The 22,983-nt window shown below is 39.4% G+C and overlaps 1 protein-coding gene across 29 annotated transcripts in view; it reads right to left on the bottom strand.

Annotated features, from left to right (window-relative positions):
- svila (supervillin a) overlaps nt 1-22,983 on the bottom strand; it is a 279,438-nt gene that overhangs the window by 132,929 nt on the left and 123,526 nt on the right. For 24 of the 29 annotated variants that reach the window (XM_072253924.1, XM_072253926.1, XM_072253922.1 and 21 more), the window contains 6 exons: nt 17,773-17,836; nt 13,946-13,987; nt 12,486-12,574; nt 5,472-5,529; nt 3,561-3,712; nt 166-820 (listed from right to left, as the gene is read on the bottom strand). In XM_072253924.1, the coding sequence (XP_072110025.1) occupies nt 166-820; nt 3,561-3,712; nt 5,472-5,529; nt 12,486-12,574; nt 13,946-13,974 (983 nt within the window). In that variant the 5' untranslated portion in view covers nt 13,975-13,987; nt 17,773-17,836. Of the gene's footprint in view, nt 1-165; nt 821-3,560; nt 3,713-5,471; nt 5,530-9,424; nt 9,475-12,485; nt 12,575-13,456; nt 13,544-13,945; nt 13,988-17,772; nt 17,837-22,983 lie in introns of those variants that run through there. The other 5 variants (XM_072253940.1, XM_072253939.1, XM_072253941.1 and 2 more) reach the window with 3 other exon arrangements.

Raw genomic sequence — 22,983 nt, 5'->3', positions numbered from 1 at the left:
TTCTGAAACTATTAATTATCTAGTGAGAATCATTAAAATAAAGTTTCATAACTCAAAATACATGAACATGCACGGATTAATAATACTCATTTAAAATCTGAGGATGCTCTTTAAGAAATTCAAAACTTCTCTGAACAAAGTTCTTTGACATAAATAAATTCTTACCCTTGTTTACTCTGCAAGCTTTGGGATTGCTCACTAACTGAGTTAAACGATTCTGAGAACTGCTTCGGTGATACAAGTGAAACTTTCCAAGGAGATGGTGGGGAGTCTGGCACGTCAGTCACAGTAGAATCCTTGCTATTTGAAGGTTCCAAATTTTTTCCTTTGGCACTAATCTCAAGTGCTTTTTTCTGATTTTCTTCATTCAGCAGAGTTTCTCTTTCTTTGAAACTATTGCCATCCGAGGAGAATTTTTCCGTAGGTACACTAGCTGACAGGCTTCCTGTTTCATCAACTATTTGATCCCTGGAACTTTGCAACTTTGTTAAGCCACTGCTGTAAACTTTTTCAGACGGTGATGGCACTTGTTCAGTTAGATCAATTTCCTTTCTTGGTCTTGAGTATTTGGATGCAATGCTCCCATCATTTTCAGGATCCAAGGCAATTCCATATTTCTCAGCCAGCTGTCGCCTCCTCTCAGCTTTGTATTTGGCTATCCTCTCTGCTTTTGCATCTAATGCTTCAAGATTCACACCGGCGATGCAAGGGGATTCAACGTTCATGTGTCTAACCTCTCCTCTGCACCGAGGTCTCGACTGCCTTTCTGAATAAAGGTCTTCAGTAAGATGATCTGAGCCTTCCTTATCCGATCTTCTACCTGGAAAAAAAAACCCTTTGTTAATATCAAATACAGTAAGACTCCATCAGCTGCCACCTCTCCAATGTTTCTCTTATAAATGGAGGTATGCCTTTAAGGAAACACACTACTCAATGTTTCCTTTGTGGAACTACTTTCTGCAGCACACTTCCTTGGACCTAATCCAGTTTATGAACTATGGTGCGAAGCAGCAGTGTTCTTCATCTTCCAAGGCTGTGTGCTTAGCCCATTGCTGTTTACACTGCTAACACATGACTGTGCAGCCAGAATCAAGGAGAACCTGATTGTTAAATTTGCAGATGATACCACAGTGGTGGGGCTGATTAGCAAAAATGAAGAAACAATGTACAGGGAGGAGGTCAAACACCTAGAGAGCTGGTGCAGGGATAACAACTTGATGCTTAATGTCACCAAAACCAAGGAGGTGATCGTCGATTTCAGACGGTCTCAGCCTGAGCACACACCCCTCAGCATCAGCGGCTCCACAGTGGACAGAGTGGAAGACACCAAGTTCCTTGGGGTGCAGATCTTGGACAATCTAACCTGGTCCAGGAACACCACTGGGATTGTGAAACGGGCCCAGCAGAAATTGCACTTTCTGAGGAAGCTTAAACAAGCATCACTGCCCACTAACATCTTAACTACATTCTACAAAGGCGTGGTTGAGAGTGTGCTGACCTTTTGCATCACAGCCTGGTACTCCAGCTGCAGTGCTGTCGACAAAAAAGCCTTGCAGAGGGTGGTTAGGGGAGCAGAGAAGGTAATTGGGATCTCCCTACCTTCTGTCCAAGACCTCTTTCAGAGTCGATGCCTCCAGAAGACACGGTACATCATTAAAGATCCCTCACACCCTCTCCATGAACTACTTGTTCTTCTGCCATCAGGCAAACGTTACAGGAGCCTCAAAATTAAAACCACAAGGCTACTAAACAGCTTCCTCCCACAGGCAGTCAGACTGCTAAATAGCTGCTCTACCTGACTCTGCTTTCGACACTTTTAACTTGCACTGGACACTTATAACTTGATTTTAACTGACATGTGGCTGTTGTGTTTTACTATTTATTGTTATGTTTATTATTTAGTGTTGCGTTTGTTATGTTTTGATTGCACTGCTCCTGAGAAACGCTGTCTCATTCTGCCCTGCAGAGCTGATGTATGGTTAGAATGACAATACAGTTTTTTGAAATCTTGAAATCTCCCCATCCTTCAAGTCGAACCCCCTTAGCTTTCTAAGAAAGCAAAGAAACTGGCACGCTTTCCATTTAATTGCATCTGTGTGCTGGGCCTAGGACAGGTCATCACATAGGTTAATGCCCAGGAATTGAAAGCAAGAACTCAAGTGCCTCAAATTATGCATAGTCTAAATTTTGTCCAACAAATAAAAGATACTCTTTGTTCTGCAGTACAGTCTGATTATAACTGATCATTTCAGTCACTCAACACATTTGCTATAGGTCACACTACTCTAAAGATGGTTATTGATACACTCAGAATTGTGGGCAAAGCTGGCTGGGTATGTATTTTACGTTGCTAAATGCCCCAAAGTCAGTGGCCACGAAGCTAGACTACAAGCCCCTACATCTCCTCCCTTACCACTATTCAGTCCTTCCTGGTGAGGCAGCACTTTACCTGTGAGTCTGTTGGGGCCATATACTGTGTCCCGCGCTCCTGCTGTGCCCTCCTGTATATTGGTGAGACCCTACGTAGATTGGGAGACCGCTTCGCCAAGCACCTACGTTTCATCCATCAGAAGAAGCAGGATCGCCCAGTGGCCACCCATTTTAATTCCACTTCCCATTCCGATATGTCAATCCACGGCCTCCTCTATTGTCGTGATGAGGCCACACTCAGGTTGGAGGAACAACACCTTATATTCCGTCTGGGTAGCCTCCAACCTGATGGCATGAACACTGACTTCTGGTAATGTTCCCCCCTCCTTACCATTCCCCTTTCCCCCTCCCACCTTATATCCTTACCTGCCCACTGCTTCCCTCTGGTGCTCACCACCCCCCCACCTTTCTTCCATTGGCCTTCTGTCCTCTCCTGTTAGATTCCCCCTTCTCCAGCTCTACTTCACCCCTCGTTTTCATCTATCACTTTGTGTTTCTCCCTCCCCTCTCCCCATCTTTCAACTCTACTCCTCATCTTTTTTTCTCCAGTCTTGCTGAAGAGTCCCAGCCCAAACAGTGACTGTACCCTTTTCCATTGATGCTGCCTGGCCAGCTGAGTTCCTCCAGCATTTTGTGCATGTTGCTTGGATTTCCAGCATCTGCAGAATTTATTCTATTTTTACGTAATTACCTCAATTTAAATTCACCAGTTGAAAAGGTAGGATTCTGTCTCTAGATAGCAAGTCCATTTCATATCCCTCCTCCCTCAGTAACAATGCTAATATAGATTAGGTAGTCAGTTAGCATTAAATTAATTGTAAAGTTGGTAATACTTCTACACAAGTATTTTATTCATACACTTCTTTGACATAAATTAAGGGCCATTTACCTTCATAAATATGTTAGAAAGAGAAGCAATCTGCTTGTAAACTCACTTATCACTCACTTTCTTGGAAGAAATATTTGTGCTTTGAAAACAAATGGAGAATCAGAAGAGCAAAACAACATTTTGTACAAAAGTCTTAACAACTTTTTGAGACAAACAGCATATCAGCATGGCTCATTACGCATCATCTGTGCACTGAACATTTCACTCAACCCAATTGATTCAATTATAAGAAGTCTCATACCCAGAGGTGGACTGCAAGCATCGGAAGCTCGTGTGTATCTAGGAGTATCTTCCTCCAGTAGACGATGAGTAACTAATCCAGGACAATTTTGTAGCAACACTGGCTGTGTTTCACTTCCAATTCCTTCCAAACGTCTTGCAATTCTCTCTTTTCTACACAGAACAGTTTGAGAGATAAGGACAAAGATCATACATTATCAAAGCAATTTGAGAAAGTACAGTGGATTCCAGTTAATTGGGACACACCAGGACATTTTGGCCCAATTAAGTGGTTGCCCCAATTATCCAAACTTTAATGGAAATAGTTAAAAGGTATAAAAAAAACGACTACCATTTAACTGAGTAACAAATTATGTATTTAAATGAAATACAGAACAAAAATAAAATGCTGTGTTCCTCCAGCATTCTCTGTGTGTGTGTGTGTGTGTGTGTGTGTGTGTGTGTGTGTGTGTGTGCGCGCGCGTGTGTGTGTGTTGCTCAGATTTCCAGCAAATGCAGATTTTCTCATTTGTGATAAAATTAAACTACTACTACTACGTCGACTCAGGCCTAGGGGGCCGGCGTCAGGCACGATGACGGACCCTCCATTTCTCCCTCTCCCTCCTCAGTGTGTTCAGTTCATCTACATTAGCCGCGCCGCTGTCTTCTAGGAGCGTGTTGACCATAGTCTTGGGAAGGCACCCAGGGTTCATCCTCCTGTGCTTGGGCTCCCATATGATGACTAGGCTGGCAGGTAGCTCGGGGTGTCGTAGACAGTGCCCCGCTGCCAGAGCATTACTGTATAGCAACCATCTAGAGACTTTCGCATCGTCTTGGTGAGTGTCCATGTCTCACATCTGTACGTGAGAATGGACTCTATCACTGCTATGAAAATCCTCTTTTTAAGCCTTCTGGTCAGGCTCAACTTCCAGATTTCCTTCATGTCGTTCATAGCCCTCCACGCCAGTACCTTCCGTATCTTTATGTCCTTCTCCGAACTCATCATTCTTGACCCGAGATACTTGTAGTCAAAGACTTTCTTAATGGTATCATTCTTTGCTGCCTTGAGAGTACCTTCGTTGCAGTTAAACGTCATGTACTCTGTCTTTTTAGCGTTTAGGTGAAGTTAAAGTTAAAACACTACCAAAACTACTGTAAAACTGTGTATAAGTTCCTAATAGTTATCGATGGAGGAACTCATCCAGTGTACGCTGATGTGTTCTTTTTATTGATTATAAATGAACAAAATTAGCACAGACACTAGTGCAGATAGTGGACTGCCTTCAAACATTGTTTTTGACAACTGCATCCTCCAAATCTTCATTTTCATTGTAACATTCAAGGTGATTGTTGATGCCTTCTAATTTTTTGCAGTTCTTATCTTGCTGAAGTCGAGAAATCACTTCAATTTCACTCTCTGGTTTCTGCCATCTCCAAGTCTGAATGCTTAAAACCGCAATGAGGAAAGTAGCTCTGATTGTCTCTCTGTTTATTACTCGCGAACTATCAGTGACAAAAATCGCTGCTTTTTGATACAAACACAAAATTTTTTTTAAAAACTTCGCTCTAAGCATGGTGTAGCGTCTAACAGCAAAATGACGCGCACAAGACTGAAGTTAGTTAGAAACTGTTCAGCAACAGTCTCCTGTCTCATTTAATTAGCATAGTGTCCCAAATAAATAACGGTAATCTGGCTATTTTCTCAGTTTGTTTTTGTTCCTTAAAAGTTGTCCCAAATAAACGGCTTCTCCAATTAACCGATGGTCTAATTAATGGAAATCCACTATATCTCCAAAAGAATGAACATACTGTGAAAACACTGAACTAACCATTCAGTGATTCTAACACCACATTTACTTACAAATTAAAGTACAGCCTGTCAATTGGCATTTAATTAAGCAACCCAAGGCATTCAAAAAGAATCCTTATTTACCTGTTCATTTCCACAGAAGATTTTTGCCCAGCTTCAAAAAGCTTTCGAAGTTCAGATACTGGAAAATAGTAATATTTGAAAAATGTCAAAATGGCAGATGTGACATTTTTATAATTAAATAACCACAATAATACATAGAGGAATGCAGGTGAGTGGAACTGTTTAGCAGCATCATTAATAAATCACAATTTTGAAACCGAGACTCATTCTGATTCTGATGGTTGCAACTAAAAGGCCCAATACTGAGAAGCCAACATGAATTTTTATATATCTGCAAAACTGGTAAGATAGCTGTGGTTTCTAAAAAAAAATATTTTATTAGCCTGTAATCAATGCGAGATAGAAATCCATAGAGAAAGCACAGAATAAATTATTGTTTTTTCTTCTGTATATGCCTATCTATGGAATGACTGTATTGGACTCTAGAAACAAAAATGAACTGAACATACAAAATGAGTTAAAGGTGAGCAATGTGACCATTATTTAAAATAAATTCCTGGAGTTTTCTTTTAAAAGAAAAAGTTGCTTTCTTCACCCTCAGTACTAGCAGCTGTCAAAGCTTGGTGTTCACTGCCAACGTTACTCAATCTGTCAAGCTAGGGAGATTCAAAATGCTCCCCAATAGCTCATCTGGCACTTCCCCAGAGCCATGGGGTTAAGCACAAGACAGAACATGGGAGAAATAGAAAAATATAACATTGGAGGAAAACAGTGGCAAAGCAATAAAGAGAAGTAAACAAAATACCCTTCCCCAAGTAATATCAAAGCAGCTCATCCATATTTAATACAAACCTATCCGTTTTTTTTAAAAGCAGATGCTTATTGCAGGTCAAGTTCCAACTCTTGGCAAACATTTTCCTACTTCTAATTCATCTGCACCATATTACCAGCATGGATAAAGTAATGGCTGATTGGCAGGAGGCAGAGCGGGAATAAAGGAAACCTTGATAATAACATTTTGACATCGGAAAGTTAGATATTTTCAATGCGGTTGATCACAAAATCACACAAAGTAGAGTAAATGTATGGTCAAATATGAGAAGTCTATGCAAGGAACCATCTATTATCCTGGTTGGATAATATCATATAGTTTGCAGCAAAAAGCTGCTCATTATTTTTAAAACTTTTGTTTATTTGTCCATTTAACTACTCTAATTATGCAGAATAAATTAGGAATGATAGGAATATTCTAAATTCTTTAATAATTGGTAAACTTCTTAAAAGGTAATATGTGGCTTTGGCGACATATGGCAATGCTTTGTGGGTGGGCAGCTCACAGAACTACTAGCACAAAATAATCTGCAGATGCTGGGGTCAAAGCAACACTCACAACACGCTGGAGGAACTCAGCAGGTCGGGCAGCATCCATGGAAACGATGAGTTGATGTTTCCACGGGTGCTGCCCGACCGGCTGAGTTCCTCCAACGTGTTGAGTGTCACAGAACTACTAGATATACTTCTGAAAAACGATCACTGCAATCTACAACCTGTAATTTCCCTTTAAGAAATGTGCTTTTGAATCTGAAAAGTACATTTCAGGTTACTGAAGGATTCAAGAACATCTCCCACTTTTCTTAGTACTACCATAGAGCAGGAGGTGCAGCGGTCTTGTGTTGTACACCACCAGATTTCCAAACAATTGCTGCTCTGGAGCCACTGGTCTCCAGGATGGGCTTCAATCACCCAGTGCTAAAATGGCTCTGCAGCTGAGGACTCAATTTCGGGGATTCTGCAGTTAATTTTCTATGTATTATTTGTTTACTTTTTAAAAACTATTTGCACTACATGCAAATTTGTTGTGTGAGGTTTATCATGGATTCTATTGTACATCTTTGTGGGTGCTTGCAAGAAGATAAATACTAAGATTGTATACGGTATGCACACTTTAATAATAAATTTGAACTTTGAACCTTAAATTTACTGCAAATGTTGGCAATCTGAAATTAAAATAAAATGGCTGACCCCATCAGGTCAGCTGAGTACCAATGAAAGGTTAACAGCTCAAATGTTAGCTCTATTTCTCTGTCCACAGTTGCTGCCCAACTTATGATAATTTCCAGCATTTCCTGTGTACTTTAATTTTTTAAAAAGTGACCAAAACTTGTTATTTTCCAAAATTCACACTCCCAACAATGGAGCAATCCTTTCAATGCTAAAGTTCTAGCAGTAGTCTCAAAGACCGACTCAGTCTCCAATGGAGAAACCAGTTCCCTTGGTTTGCTGAACAAACAGCCCAGTAGCTCAAGATGGCAGAATGGCTGATGTCATTCAAAGTCTTTGCCCTTTCTTCTGAATATGTAGTATTATGAACAATTTGTCAGGCTTTCTGGATGATACTAACTTTTGCAAAACTACATGCTGATTGACACTGGGTTGGACCTCTCTGCATGTGGCCTCCTGCCTGGCCTTGTCACCCATGGTTCTTGCCTGCTGCACTAATTCTTTTGGATGTAGAAAGCCAGAGAGGCTGACACTGCCATCCCACTCCTCACCAGATAGTTACGTTGCAAGGTTGAGGGATATCCATATGGTGAGGAATCCCCAGGCTGAGCAACTGTCCAAGGCTTTCTTTGAAAGGTTGTAAAACAGTCAGAAATATTTTAAAAGAATATAATCTGTTTTTAAACTAAAACGTGTTAAAAGTACATTAATACTTTTAATTTCCTAGTTTTTCAAAATAAATTGAAGTAAAGCGTTTACCTTTTGCCACAGGGCCAGTGAGGCTGGTTGGGTAGTGCTGCTGGTATTCTATCCTTTCCTTGTGCACAGCTGAAGACTATGTGAAGTGCATGCAGATACTTTCATCACTGAGTCACTGCTCTGCCACTGAACTGAACAGCAAGTGCAACTGCAGAGCGGAGAGTCAGAACCACGAATGGCGATTTCACAGGGAACTGGCATTAATGCAGCATATGGTCTTAATCCTTTTTATACTTTAAAGCTCCAAATATTGTGTAGTTGTTACATATAGGCAAATACTATAAACGTGGTGCAAGTTCTAGATTAGGGGTGGCCAACCTTTTACATACCATGCATCAATTTTTTCACGCACGAGTTCAGATGCGCCAAACAACTTTTGAACCCCCATTCAATTCTTGTAAAAATGCTAATACAGACATATTTAGCATTTTTACATGATATCTTGATTTAATATAAAAACAAGATAAACATTACCTACCTTAATGAGACTTTCAACAAATATATTTTGTCTTCTTTTGATTTCTTCCTTTTTCTTAATCACATATTCTTTCCATAACTCAGACCTAAGCACTAGCTTCAGTTTTCCTTCTATTTCAGTCTGATGTTGTGTTTTATCGTGTCTATTAAGATCATGTCTTCTATTATGTGAGAAAGTGTTTTCACAAACAATGCACAATGGTTTTCCTGATGGACCCGCTATAAATAAGAACTCATTTTCCCACTGTTCATTGAATTCACGCTTACTATCACTTTCTGCTTTTCTCTTGCTCATTTTCTTTTGCACTGTGATGGGTAACTGAATGTAAGAACAAGGCTTAATTTTCGAAAAAGTACAGAACTGCAAATGTTCACAAAGGACGAACAAAGCACACCTCCGTAGTGCACGAGTGTCAATTGTAAACTGACTGGCAAAAACCTGCCACGCACCGCTGGTGCAGACGCCTGGCACCTCAGGATCAAACAAGCATCAAACGTGTATTGAACAGTTATGGAATGACTGCAGAACAAAAGTCCTTCTTTCCTAGTTTGACTCATTGAACATTTTTCAGAATTGAAAACAGATCAATGTGAAAGAAGATAACATTCGCCAAAAGATGTGCACGAAATAATGAAATCACTAAAAATAATTGCTAAGTTTTAGATTTATTCTCAGTAAAACCCATTGCTAGCTCTAAGCTACTTGAATTCCTGTTACAGATTTTTTTTCCTACAAATCGGTTTTTGGTAAGTACTTTTTGCATGAGTAGGCTTACTTTTTTATTAGTATCACTGGTGTGCAATGCGCCACTTCTAATCTTCCAATGCGCCACTTTTGGCACATGCGCCATAGGTTAGCCATCCCTGTTCTAGATGTTCTCCTTACAGAAGGATAATTCAGACATTATTTTGACACAACTTCTTGAGAGTAGCTCTTAAAAAATTAAATTATTGATGATACATATTTAAAAAAATATTTCTTATATTTGGTATATTCAGAATTGAAACTCCATATTAGTTTTATTAAAGATATTTATAATAGCTGCTGGGGAAATCCTGTACTTCTGAGCGTTTCCTCTCACATCACAAAGACATGTTAGGTTAATTAGCCATTGCAATTCCTCTTGTGGTAGAACTGGGAAGAATAGGTGGAACTGAGGAGACCAGGATACTCCCCTCACTTGTGTACCACGTAGACAATTCCCAGTCCATGTCAGTTTATTATTCCAATACTGCAAACTCTAACATTGTTGGCACCTTATTGAGAGTCTACAGAAATGTGAAACACCATATCCACTTTTTCTCTCTATGTATTTTGCTCATCAGATCCTCAAAGAATTCCAACAGATTAGACAATTTTCTATTCATAGATCCATGTTGACTCTGTTTCGTCCTTTTCTTTTCTAGATGATCTGTTTTTACAATTATTCATTTTCATACTACTGATGAAAAGCCAACGGATAAATCATTCCAGGTTTTCTCTTTTTCCTTAAATAGCAGCCATCATCTGCTACTCTGTAATTTGCAGGAAATCACTCCAGAATGTACAACGTTTTGAAAAGCATTAACTGGTGCATCAGATATCTTACAGTCACTTCCTTTTTGGATGTAGATCATTGGGTATTTGGGATTTTAAAAAATATGGCATTCAGTCTTGCCACTGGTTTCCTTCAGTTTCTCATTCTCGGTAAACATTTGTTTTTTTTGTGTGTCTTATGTGATTGTTGTTTAATTCTTCAAGCTTTTCACTATTCCCCATTATAAATTCCCAAGTCTCTCTCTGACAGGGGTCCATATTTGCCATTGCTCATTTTCCTTTTTTGCTTCTCTCACAGATGGTTTTAAAAGTCTGTTTTCATATATCTCATCAGTTTACCATTACATTCTACTTCCTCTTTATCAATTTCTTGGTCCATTTTATTTGAGCTTTAACATACTCCTAATCATTTGACTTAATAATATATTTAATTTTTTCTTCTTGAATGGGCTATTTTTCACAATTTTAAGCCTTTAAAAGGTATATACACTGTCTGTCCATTATACCTTCTAATGTAGTTTCCGGTTGCCCTTCTAAATTTGTGTAGTTTCCTTTGTTCACATTTAAGAATCCCATTTTAGATTAACTGTATCCTTAAAAATTCAAAATTCATTATTATGGCTATGCTTCCCTAAACCTTTGGAACAAGATTTTTTTTAACTAATTATATAACAATACTAGCGATAGAAGACTTTTCTGCAGTGGATTCCTCAATACATTGATCTGTTGTATGGTGCATGAACTGATCCTCATTGCCATCAATTAAACTTCTTCAGGATATGTGAGATACTCCATGATTATTGTATTACCTCATGCATCTCTAATTTCCTGATTTATACCATACTCCATCTTAGAACTACTATCTGGTGGTTTATAAATAACTCAGATCAATCTTTTCTGGCCTTCTGTTAGCTCACCCAACTGATCCCAATTCTACACAATTATCTGCCAAGCCACCAACGCTCTGACCTCATCCTTAATAATAGTGCTACACCACTCCTCAGTTTTAAAGGTCAAAATGAGCCATAAGGGCCACTTCGCTAGAATGCAAATTTAAATGTAATTAATCTAAAATTACTACTAAATGTAGTGGATACAAACCAGTCCATCTTGGGGAAAGCCTTCCCACCATTGAGTACATCTACACAGAACACTTTCACAGGGAAACAGCATCGAAGACCCCCACCACCTACACCATGCTCTCATCTCGCTACTGCCATCATCGGGAAGGTGGCACAGGGGCCTCAGGACTTACACCACCAGGTTCAGGAATAGCTATTACTCCTCAACATCAGGCTCTTGAACCAGTGGTTAACTTCACTCACCCCATCACTGAACAGTTCACACAACTGCCTGCAAGAAAACAAATCTCAGGGTTGTACATTTTTGACAAAGATGTACTCTGATAATTAATTTACTTCGAACTTTTGAAAATAGGATCCTGCACTTCATTTACTTGTCTTAGTATCAAAAGGATACTATGCCATCATAGTTCTCCTGGGGCATTTTAGTTTAGTGTAGAGCTCCAACTTTAGTCCCCGGTAGAAGACTTGCAGTTGACATTCACCTATTTCCTAGCAATTTTTGCAGTTGTCGGCGAATAAAGGATTAACCACTGTTTATACTTCAGCCTAATAACCTTCAAGAAAGTGCCATTTTGTTGAGGTTCTTTGAATACTGTGAAATTTGTGTAAGCAAATACAAAAATTGGAATTACGTAAAGAGACAACAGCCTTTGTCTGACATCTTGTAACATCAAAAATAAAGAATGAATACTTTGGGCAGAAACCTACTGATGTACAATTGGGCGGCTGTGGTTTTGTTTTTAAATGACAACAAATCCAACTACAGCAATAGTGAATATTGTTACATTTGATTTCCTCAAAATCCATCAGATTAGTTAAAAGTTATGTAAATGACACTTGAATAGAACAATCATTTCAACTGTACAATCATCTGAAATAGACATTTCAATTAACAGAGATTTGCAATTCGCCCTCTGAGCTCTGCATCATTATCAATTAGTCTAGTGGACCATGATAATAGTTACCCATAACGTTTTTGGGTCATTTAGTATTTGTGACCTGACAGCTATCAAAATTACTGTTTCTCAAAATACTTAATTCATAACACAAATCAGCTCCTCTAATCCTAAAGGCAGTGGATCTTCAGTACACCCAAACAACTGAATCTCAAGATAGCATATGGTATCACATACATACTTTTATAACAAATTTACGTTGAACTTTGAACAAATGTCCCTTTTCAACTCAATTCATTCAAAGCACCATGATACTAACCTTTAGGAAGCACAGCAAGTAGATTTGTGTCAATATTCTTTGTTTTCTTCGCAATATCTTTGTCTTCAGAAGAGAACTCCTTCTGGAAACTACAAAAAATAATTTTTTTTAAAGTTCCAAAATATAAAAGTAATACCAGAATCGATTGTGTTTAAGGTAACATCATCATTTAATAGGTTTATGTGCAATCTTAAGACAACGAAAAGGATGCTGTTTCTCCTCCCCACCCAATGACTTCAGTTCAACTGCTTCCTGTTATTGAGCTAGCTTGTTAATCTTAGTAGTTGTAAAGTAATTGGTTTCCATATTTCTGCATAAAGGAGAAGTATATAATTCTTTCATTTAATTTTACTACTACTGTAAATACAATACATACAGTACTGGCAAACATCTTAGGCACATTATATCTATTAGTTAGGGTGCCTAAGACTTTTGCACAGTACCGTTTTGTCAACGTGGACTGGAGAGTGAGTTTATAAATCTGGCGGGGGGGGGGGGGAGAGAAAGGATATTGAGAATAGCGAAGGTGGAGCGCCACAGGAGTGGGGTGGGACAGGTGGCAGAGAAGGAGTGTGAGGGGCAAGGGGTGATGTGTGTGCAGTCACACCCAGCCCTGGGACACCAGGCAAAGTCACTTGATTCCAAATAATCGGTTTATTGATCATTACAGAATGATTCTCTGGTGCTTCCCTCCCCTTTCCCCCTTCCCCAACCATGATTCCCCTCTCCCTGTCACCTTCCCACTCTCAGTTCGCAATAGAGACCCGCATCAGAATTAAGTTTATCATCACCCACATAAGTCATGATTTTTTGTTGCGGTACAAACTCTAAAATTACTACAGGAATGTGCAAATGTCTTAGGCAAAAGTCTAGCTATATATACGAGGGGTGATTGATAAGTTTGTGGCCTAAGGTAGGAGGAGTCAATTTTAGAAAACCGAGCACATTTATTTTTCCTACATTTAACGCACTTAGTCCAGCAGTCGTGGAGCATACAGATTCCTTCTTTGTAGGGGTCGGCATCTTGGACCTCCAGAAAGTGGTCCACAGCAGGGGTGATTGATGTTCGTGGCTTAAGGTAGAAGGAGATGAGTTATTAATTTCAAACTTTCTGCATTTTCACTCAAAGAGTTGAACTGCACATTCTTGTAACGAGAGCTGTATAACTCATATCCTTCTATCTTAGGCCACAAACTTATCAACGAGGTCCAAGATGCTCTCATTACATGCATGTGCAGTTCAACTTTGAGTGATAATGCAGAAAGTTTGAAGTTAATAACTCATCTCCTTCTTCCTTAGGCCACAAACTTATCAATCACCCCTCGTATGCATAAGACTTCTGTACAGCACTGTGAACACATTAATTTAATCATTTTAGGACAAGTTATTTTCCAAGCTGGTTAATAAAAATCAAAACTATTTATCTAAGACAAAAAATGAAAATGTATTTTTTAGCTCACCGACTTAATCCATTCTTTGAAACCTTCATCGCCAGTTATCACCTTCCCAAAGAATCAATTTAAGTTATTTTTAATAGGGTGGGCTAAAAAGTTATAATCTATTCCATTCAATCACACCAACAATATAATAATTACACTGTACGATCTTCCCATTCTACCTCAGTTATCAGATAGCCATTTTAACACTTTGAAACTTTGCAATGATACAAAAGATATTGCGCATCTCCAATCCTCTTCCTTCCCCGAGAGCAGCACAAACTCTTGTAGCCTTCTGCAGTTTGATGATCTAATACTTGCAACCATCTTTGAATCCATTCCATTGCCTTTGCTTGGTGACCAAAACAGGAGCACGCTCCAATAGTGATCTCAATACTTTATAATGCCAGTATTCCTCAGAGTCCTCACACAAGAAATTAAATATTCTATTTACTTTTGCAATCGTAGTGAAAAAGAAACCTTAGTGTTGTATGGAGTTGATCAAATTCTTGGTTGAAAAGTTAAAACACTTGGAAAACAATTCAGTTTGAGCAGAGAGATAGCCAAAACAAGTAACAGATGAAGTGAGAGTCCTTAAAGTTTTGTGTCTTGGGAAAGTCTGAATCTGTTTGCTTCTGCAAGTTTATTACCCTGTGGTGCAGCTGTGTTGTGTTGTGTTCCTAATGGATTCCTGAAAAGCACATTGCCTATATAGTTCCCACAGTGGAGAACAAGTGAGGAAAAAAAATGACTATCCACTTAAGCAGAGAACAGAAGGAAGGCAATGCGGCAACAAAACCATGATAATGGAATATAAAACTACCAAAAGTGAAATGAAGTGCAGGAATACAGTAATAGGATTGTGAATGGCAAAACTCTTGCACTTAAGTCAGTAATGCAGAGAATGGATATTATGCAAAATATATAAAAGACAGCAGTCTTGGTACATCTTTGATGCACCAGGGTAAAAAAGCAAGGAGTATAAATTAAGTTTGGAGATAGATTAGTGAAAGGAGAGGGATAATTTCACGTTTACTTGATACCACACACTACTCAGTACAAGAGTACAGAAACAGAAATCCTTTAGTAATGATACCAAATTAACAAAGTGATAAAAATAAACAGGAACAGCCCTTTTGGCCTCCTGTTTCAGTTCCATCATTCAGTAAGAGCTTGGCTAATCTTTTATCTTCACTGACCACAAGTCCCTTGTTTCCCTACTTATCCAAAATTCAATGGATCTTTGAGGAGCTTAGCTTTATGAACTAGCATCAGAAATTTAGTGGGAAAATAGTTTGTATCCTTCAAGGGAAGAATCTGGTGCTTCTGCTTAATCTACTTCATACTATACAATGCTTAGAATAGACAGGCACCCAATACTTAGATTGTGCAAAAAAATACAACTTCTCCAACATTAGATTAGATCATCCATCTTTTGAAGAACACATCCAAATTAGGTCCTCCAAGAGGACCACAACCTTGTCGTTGGGTTTGGAGGCTTGCGTGCCTCAACCACCCAGACAGCCACATTGGCTGGAGTCAGGGTTTTATGCGCTGGCTCTTGGGAGGGTCACCCATGCCAAAGAGTAGAACCCAGACTAACAGTGGTCTAATGGTCCTGCAGGTTCAGGGGTTCAGCTCAGTGCTGACAATCCTGACAGGCAAAGGAAAATTATTATGGAAACAACAATGAAGAATTTTTCTGCAACTGAGTGTGACGGTACTCCTGAGTCTCCACACGGGACTTGCGTGACTGGCAGTAGTGAAAACCAAGAGGAAGCTACTGACATGATGAAAGAAACCTTGAACAGGGCCAGGGATGGAGGACCTTCATTGCTGCCCTAAATGCCAGTGGCGTAATGGGCAGTAATTATGTAAATTAGGTAAAATTATTGCTTTTGTTAACTCATCAGTAAGGTACCATCCAGGACCTGCCTTTTTCTCGTTACTGCCTTTAGGGAGAAGGTACAGGTGCCTGAAAGCCCACACCTAAGTAATGGCTCCTTCAACTCCACCATCTGGTTTCTGAACAGTCCATAAACATTACCTCACTATTCCTCCTTTGCATTGTTGTTTATTTTCCCCTTATTTTAACTGATTGTAATTTGTTAATTTAATAGTAACCCGATTCTATCTCTAACAGTTTAAATTCGAACTGGAAATTCCTGAGCCAGACCTGAAGTAAGAGTAACCTATGGAAATATATGTTTCATATCACTCTTCAAGACAGGTAAAATAGGAAACTTGTCCAAATAAATTAGGAAAGAAGAGGTGGCTGAGGAGATGCTCAGAGTATAGTCTGGGCGTATTCCAATCAGAGTAAAAAGTGTCACGATAAAAGCTGCAGTCCACAGGTCAGTAGAAATATAAGAAAAACAAACCTCAAAAGAGCAATATGATTGTTTTGCAGAAGGATACAAGGCATAAGTAGACTTTCAAGCACACAATGTTTAAAAAAAAGGCAACAGGTGTCATGCAGATCAATCAATGTCAGAATTCTAAATTATAACAACTTTCCCATAGCAAGAGTGCAATCATTCCACCGGCTTCTGCCATTTGACATGAAAAATTTCAGAGAAAATTTTGTGACAAGTGGGTCTCATCAACTGCCGATGAGAGAAGACCTTGATTTAGAGGTCAGTGTCATTCAACAGCCACGTCCTCAGCAGCTCAACTTGAAGCAGATTCTGACCCGCCATGTCAGATGATCGCATCAGCAGGCATGGAGGAATGCAAGCTCAGCTCATTGTCAGTGTCTGTGCTGGGGTCGCTACTTTTGGAACATTGCCTAATGGCAGAGGGCTTATGCTCATTGTTTCTGAGCTCTGAGGATCAAGCCACAGCAAAAATCTTTACACGCCAATCCCACTATCTCGAGGCACCCTCCTTCTAAATCAATGCGTCTTCTGAACAAAATTTCCATGATGAAAGATTATCTAATGTTGCTTACACACAATCTTACTTGAAATTTGGATGTAAAGCAAAGCAAACAAATTGCTAGGATCCAGTGGTTGGAAAGGCACGATTGTTGTGGTTCTAGGCCAGGGGTTCCCAACCTTTTTTTTATGCCATAGACCAATACCAGAAAGAAAGGAGTCCGTAAACCCTAGGTTGGGAACCCCCCCCCCCCCCACCCGATGCAGGCAAATGTTTCTGCAAATGATTCACAATGCCTTGGCAAGTGAAACAGTCCATGCCTGAATGCAATAAGACTTGTTCACATTCGGGCATGAGTTAATGTTTCGGAAGTAAACACTTATATCACAAAAATACCAGGCAAATGCAACAGGTAAATGTAAATACCAGGTGTCTCACCATCTATCCTTGATATTCAATAGCAATTCCATTTCCCTGTCTATTACCGTCAATAAGCATGTTATTTACAGGAAAACTTGGAAGTGCATTATGGACTTCCTCCTCCAAAACTAAACATACTAAATCTGAGAAATTCTTAGTTGGCGTAGATACAAAATTTTGCATGCAAAGAAACCAATAATCTGCCAATGGTCACTAAAAGCTCACCGAGGAGAAAATACAAAGGACATTTGTACCGATTGAGTCTCCAAACTCTCTCCTGGTCAGTGTTCTTTTGCAACTTCACTCTGGAAGTTCTCCCTTAACAAGAGCAGAACATGATTTTAATCTACATTCCTTGGAATTGAATGTGGAAGGATTGGGAACACCAATTCGAACATACCACCTCTCCTCAATAAATCCAAGCTTGACAAAGTAGTTGAAGTCATCTTGTACCTGAGTCCATATCCCAAGGAATGAATGCTTTCAGAGCAGGAAAAAATAAATAATAGTACATGTTATGTGGATCAAATTCTGAAAATGAATAAATATTGTACCTTAGAATCCTTTTCTGAAATAGTATTCCTCTTCCAAGTCCAACAGGATGTTCTGTCACCAATTCTGAAACAAACAGAAAGGTGTCTATTGTTCTCCATAGAATGTGTCTAATCTCGCCATAGATGCTGCTTGAGCTGCTGAGTTTCTCCAGCATTTTATGTATCTATTGCTCATTCTCAACTTGCTCTTTCATACCACCCCTCCCTTTTTTCCTCAAACACCAACATAAATATGTAAACTTTCAGTAAATCACGTAAATCTGAAGCCAACCTAGCATACAATCAAGAGACTCCACTAAACATACTGGCCAGTATCATTGACTTACGAGGAGGTTACTGATTAATTTTGATTTTCTTCAAAGATTCAAAACACATTTATCATCAAAGAATATATAAATTATACACATTGAAATTTCTCTGCTTACAGGCAGCAACTTCCCCCTTAACTTGTTTCTGACCCTTCTCTCATTTCTTTGTCAAATATTACATGATGGCCATTCTGTTTTACTGCAATGAATACTGTGGGCCATAAGGCTAGATCTTAATTTCACATATTACTGTATTTCATTATTATTCAAAATGAGTATTCCGTACAACTGAAGGAATGTCCACTTAATTAGTGCAAAGCCACCAAAAAGCAAAAGGTGTTCCCTTGAATACTGTACAAGTTACAGGTAATACCAACTTGTAAAAATAGTAAAGAATTGTGAAAAGTATACAAATAACAAATCTAAATGAAATGCTGTGATAGGAAAGCATCCATCAGAGATCCCCATCACCCAGGCCATGCTCTCTTCTTGCTGCTGCTATCAGGCAGAATGTCCAAGAGCCTCAGGACTCATACCACCAGGCCCAAGAAGTTACTACTCTCCAACCAGCAGGCTCTTGAATAAAAGGAGATAACTACACTCACTTGCCCCATCATTGAGATGTTCCCAATGATCTCACTTTAAGGACACTTTATCTCATATTCTCATTATTTATATTTGCACTCTAGGTGACCTTTCAATGACCTGTCGGTTACTATTCTATAGATTTGCTGAGTATCTCTGGAGAAAAATGAATCGCAGGGTTGTATATGGTGACACATGTACTTACAGATATATTTACTATATCTGTACTAAAGCACACACACATCCCCCTATCTGACTGAATAATGTGAAATAAACTTTCCACAGTGATTATTATGCAATTGTTAAAGAATGGCATGATTTAGTGTTTGGCCCACTACTTGAGATACAAGATTGAATCCCACTATGGATGCTGGGAAATTTAAATTCAAGATAATTAAATAGATCTGAAATATAGAAACAAAACTCTCAATAACACTAAGAAGCAAGCTGACTGTTGTAAAAACGTATCTGGTTTCTATTCTTGGTCAGTTTAGCCTGTGTGTGACTAGAGTCTCAACAGCATGGGTGACCTTCCACCACCTCCACAACATAGGAGGAATTGCAGAAGGACAAATGCCAGAAATTCCAATGAAATCACATCCTGCAATCAATTAAGAAAAAGTGAATGCCATCATACAAGGATGCAGTGGGATTGGATGGGGAGGTGGGGGCAGTTTTGGTGACCATGGTCTTCCTCATTTCTACTTAATTATTCATGATAAATAGAATCATAAACTTGACATCATGGTTATTTTGATGGATTAAATAGCACATGACACATTTGAAAAGATTTATTCCTTCAAAAACTTGTATTTATTTATGACATGATATGAGCTGATCCATCAGCGCAACAGAACCCAATTGTACTACTGGAAAACTACCAGGGTAGTTCCCTTGATCCCAACTATTAGTATTTAGCTAATGGAGTAAGCATATTTAGCTGTTCCCTCATTTACACAGTTTTAGTCCCAAGTATACTTAATTCTGAAGCATCAGGACATCCACAAGATATATACATTTTTAAAAAAAAATTCTATCTTTCATTGTACTGAAAGTATTATCTGATACTAAATATCTTCCTTAGAAACACACAAGAGGGGATTTTGAGGATTTGAAGTATTCATATCAGGTTTTAAATTTAAAATGTACTTAATTTACTTAACAAACTAAGCATTTAACTGGGCTTTACCAAGTGCTGAATAGGCATTGTTATTGTCAATTAGCAACTTCGATTTTTTAAAAATGGTACATTAATGCCATGTCTGACTGCTGAATTCTCTAGGTATTGACTGAGAGGGTCAATGTTGTGTATGTGGTCTTTCAAAAAGGAATGACAGAATTACAAGAGGAAATTATTAGCAACATTTAAGCTTGGGACTAACTGAACAACTGATGCAAATTGGTTGACCTTTTTAAAATTTGTTTAATACAAGATGGATGTCGCTGATGAGGCCAGCACGTATTGCCACCCTCCTTCTATTCCCCACTCTGGCCTCTAACCTCTTCTTATGGTGCTGCTCATCCTTCCCTTTTCCTTACGGTCCACTCTCCTCTCCTATCAGATTCATTCCTCTCCAGTCCTTTACCTTCCCTACCCACCTGGCTTCACCCATCACCTTCCCTCACCTTCTTATTCCGGCATCTTCCTCCTTCCTTTCTAGTCCTGAAGAAGGGTCTCAACCCAAAGCATCAAAATTTTGTTCACTTCCATGGATGCAGCCTGACCTGCTGAGTTCCTCCAACATTTTATGTGTGTTCTTTAGTTATTGTTGGCCAAGAACTCCAACGGTGCAGTTGGATACAGTGCTCTGGCACCTATAGATGAGGAGGTTCTCATTCACAGAGATGAGAAGGAACTGCTTTTCCCAGAGAGTGGCGAATCTGTGGAGTTCTCTGTCCAATGAAGCAGTGGAGGCTACATCAGTAAATATATTTAAGACGAGGTTGGATAGATTTTTGCATAGTAGGGGAATTAAGGGTTATGGGGAAAGGGCAGGTAGATGGAGATGAGACCATGGCCAGATCACCCATGATAAATGGCAGATCAGGCTTGATGGGCCAGATGGCCTACTCCTGCTCCTCCTTCTTACGTCCTTATGTACAGTGATGGTGAAGAAGAGCAAAACATTTCTAAGTCATCAGATGGATGACAACTTACACCTGCAACACTGAAGGACATTTTACTCAGAGGGGCCATGCTGGTTCGCAAGACAGCAAGCCCATTACTTCTATTCTCCTTATTGCCAATGTCCTTCACATCTACTTTGATTCTTATTGCCATTTGTTTTATGAAAAGGCAAGTTACAGCGACCAGTTAACCCACATGCGCTTGAAAGAAGCTTCAGGATAGTAACATTCTCATCAGTTTGCTGCTTTAGCCACTGCACAAAGCAGGAGTTGAAACACTGGAAAATGATGCTGAAGAAACATGGACACTGCATTTTACGGTCAATAAACTTTGGAAAATTATGTCCAGTATACCCAAGTCCTGCATCATTAATATCCAAAAGGAGTACTGGTTTACACACCTGGAGGAAAACAAAATGCTGTAAACGCTCTCCAGTCTCAAAAGTAGCTACTCATTACTGTACTCTGTCTTCTGTTCATTGTTGGCCAAAGGTTGGTCATCACCCAGCGCAATTAACAGAATGGCTCACGACAGAGTCATATCCCATCCAATCTGGAGCGGTGGAAGATGACTGTATAACTGGAAGGAGGAAGAGGCTCCAACAATAAGCCCATTCTCAACACTGGTAGAGCCTTGTCTAAGTGCAGAAGTGGAGTTAGAAACAAACTGGAGGAATAGACTACATAAACAAGGAAGGTGTGTTTTCTTTTAAAATCAAACATCGTTGAAGCCTCAGATGGAGTATTCAATTCAGGGCATCACAATTTACTTGAAGTCCTTGGAGTAGGTGTAGAAGAGTTTTAGGGCAATGGTACCAGGAGATTCAGTTATCTGTAGAGATTCAGAGTTGTGGGACTGTGCTCCTTTCAACCTGACAGAGTTGTTCAAAATCACAAAGTTAAGCTATTAAGTCCCACCTAAGCGCAACTTTGTATTTGAATCAGGAACTATCTAATTCAATCTAAGTACCTTTCTTAATATCATTGTACATCTTAATTACTGGCAAAACACCCATTCTACTATTGGATTGAATTAATATAGATATGGCATCCCATTCAAACAGCTTTGAATAATTATAGATGTAATGTAATGTATATATTTTTCCTAATTCTCTTTTACTGTCACTTTCTACAGCTCAATCACAACAGATTCTGTAGGTGCTGGAAATCCAGAGTAACACACAGAAAATGCTGGAGGAACTCAGCAGATCAGGCAGCTTCAGGAATAAATAATGTCGACCCAAAACACCGACTATCTATTCATTTGCATAGATGCTGTCTGATCTGCTGAGTTCATCCAACATTGTGTGTGTGTTACTTTCCAAATCTGGTTTGATTTCAGACTCATTATTGCACTGTAGACTTCCTGGTTTGGAATCTGTAATGGTTATTTCAGAATCCTTCAAACTGATTAGTTAAAAGGACACACTGATGCTTTCATTTGGGTCAAAGCACCCTTCCATTTCGCTCCCCACTAACACAACCTCAATCATGTGGTAAATGAATGGACAACAAGAAATTTAAGGAATAATGGGCAACACATACAAGATGCTAGAGGATCTCAGCAGGTCGGCGCGTCTATGGAAATGAATAAACAGTCTACGTTTCAGGTCGAGACCCGTCATCAAGACTAGAGAAAGAAAAAAAATGAAAAGTCAGAATAAGATATAATGTGGTAGGCGATAGAGAAACCGGGAGAGGGGGCTGGGAGAAATAAAGAGGTGAGAAGTTGATTGATCTGATAAGAAAGGGTGGAAGATCACAGAAGAAAGGGAAACAGGAGCACCATAAGGAGGTGATGGGCAGATAAGGAGATAGGAGATAGGGGAGAGGGAAATGGGAATGGGGAATGGTGAAGGAGAGGGGTGGGGGACAAATACCGGAAGTCCAAGAAATCGACGTTCATATCATCAGGTTGGATGCTACCCAGATGGAATACAAGGTATTGCTCCTCCAACCCGAATGTAGCATCATCGTGACAGTAGAGAAGGCCATGAACTGACATGTTAGAATGGGAATGACCGTAGAATTGAAGTGGGTGGTCACTGGGAGATCCTGCTTTTTCTGGCGGACAGAGCGTAGGTGCTCAGCAAAGTGGACTCCCAATCTATGCCGGGTCTCACTGATATAGAGGAGGCCACACTGGGAGCACCAGGTACAGCAGATGACCCCAAAAGACTCACAGGTAAAG

This window comes from Mobula birostris, chromosome 3 (genome assembly GCF_030028105.1).
Source record: "Mobula birostris isolate sMobBir1 chromosome 3, sMobBir1.hap1, whole genome shotgun sequence".
NCBI classification, from domain to species: domain Eukaryota; kingdom Metazoa; phylum Chordata; class Chondrichthyes; order Myliobatiformes; family Myliobatidae; genus Mobula; species Mobula birostris.
The sequence above is the reverse complement of the archived record's forward strand: the minus strand, read 5'-3'. Positions and strand labels throughout refer to the sequence as shown.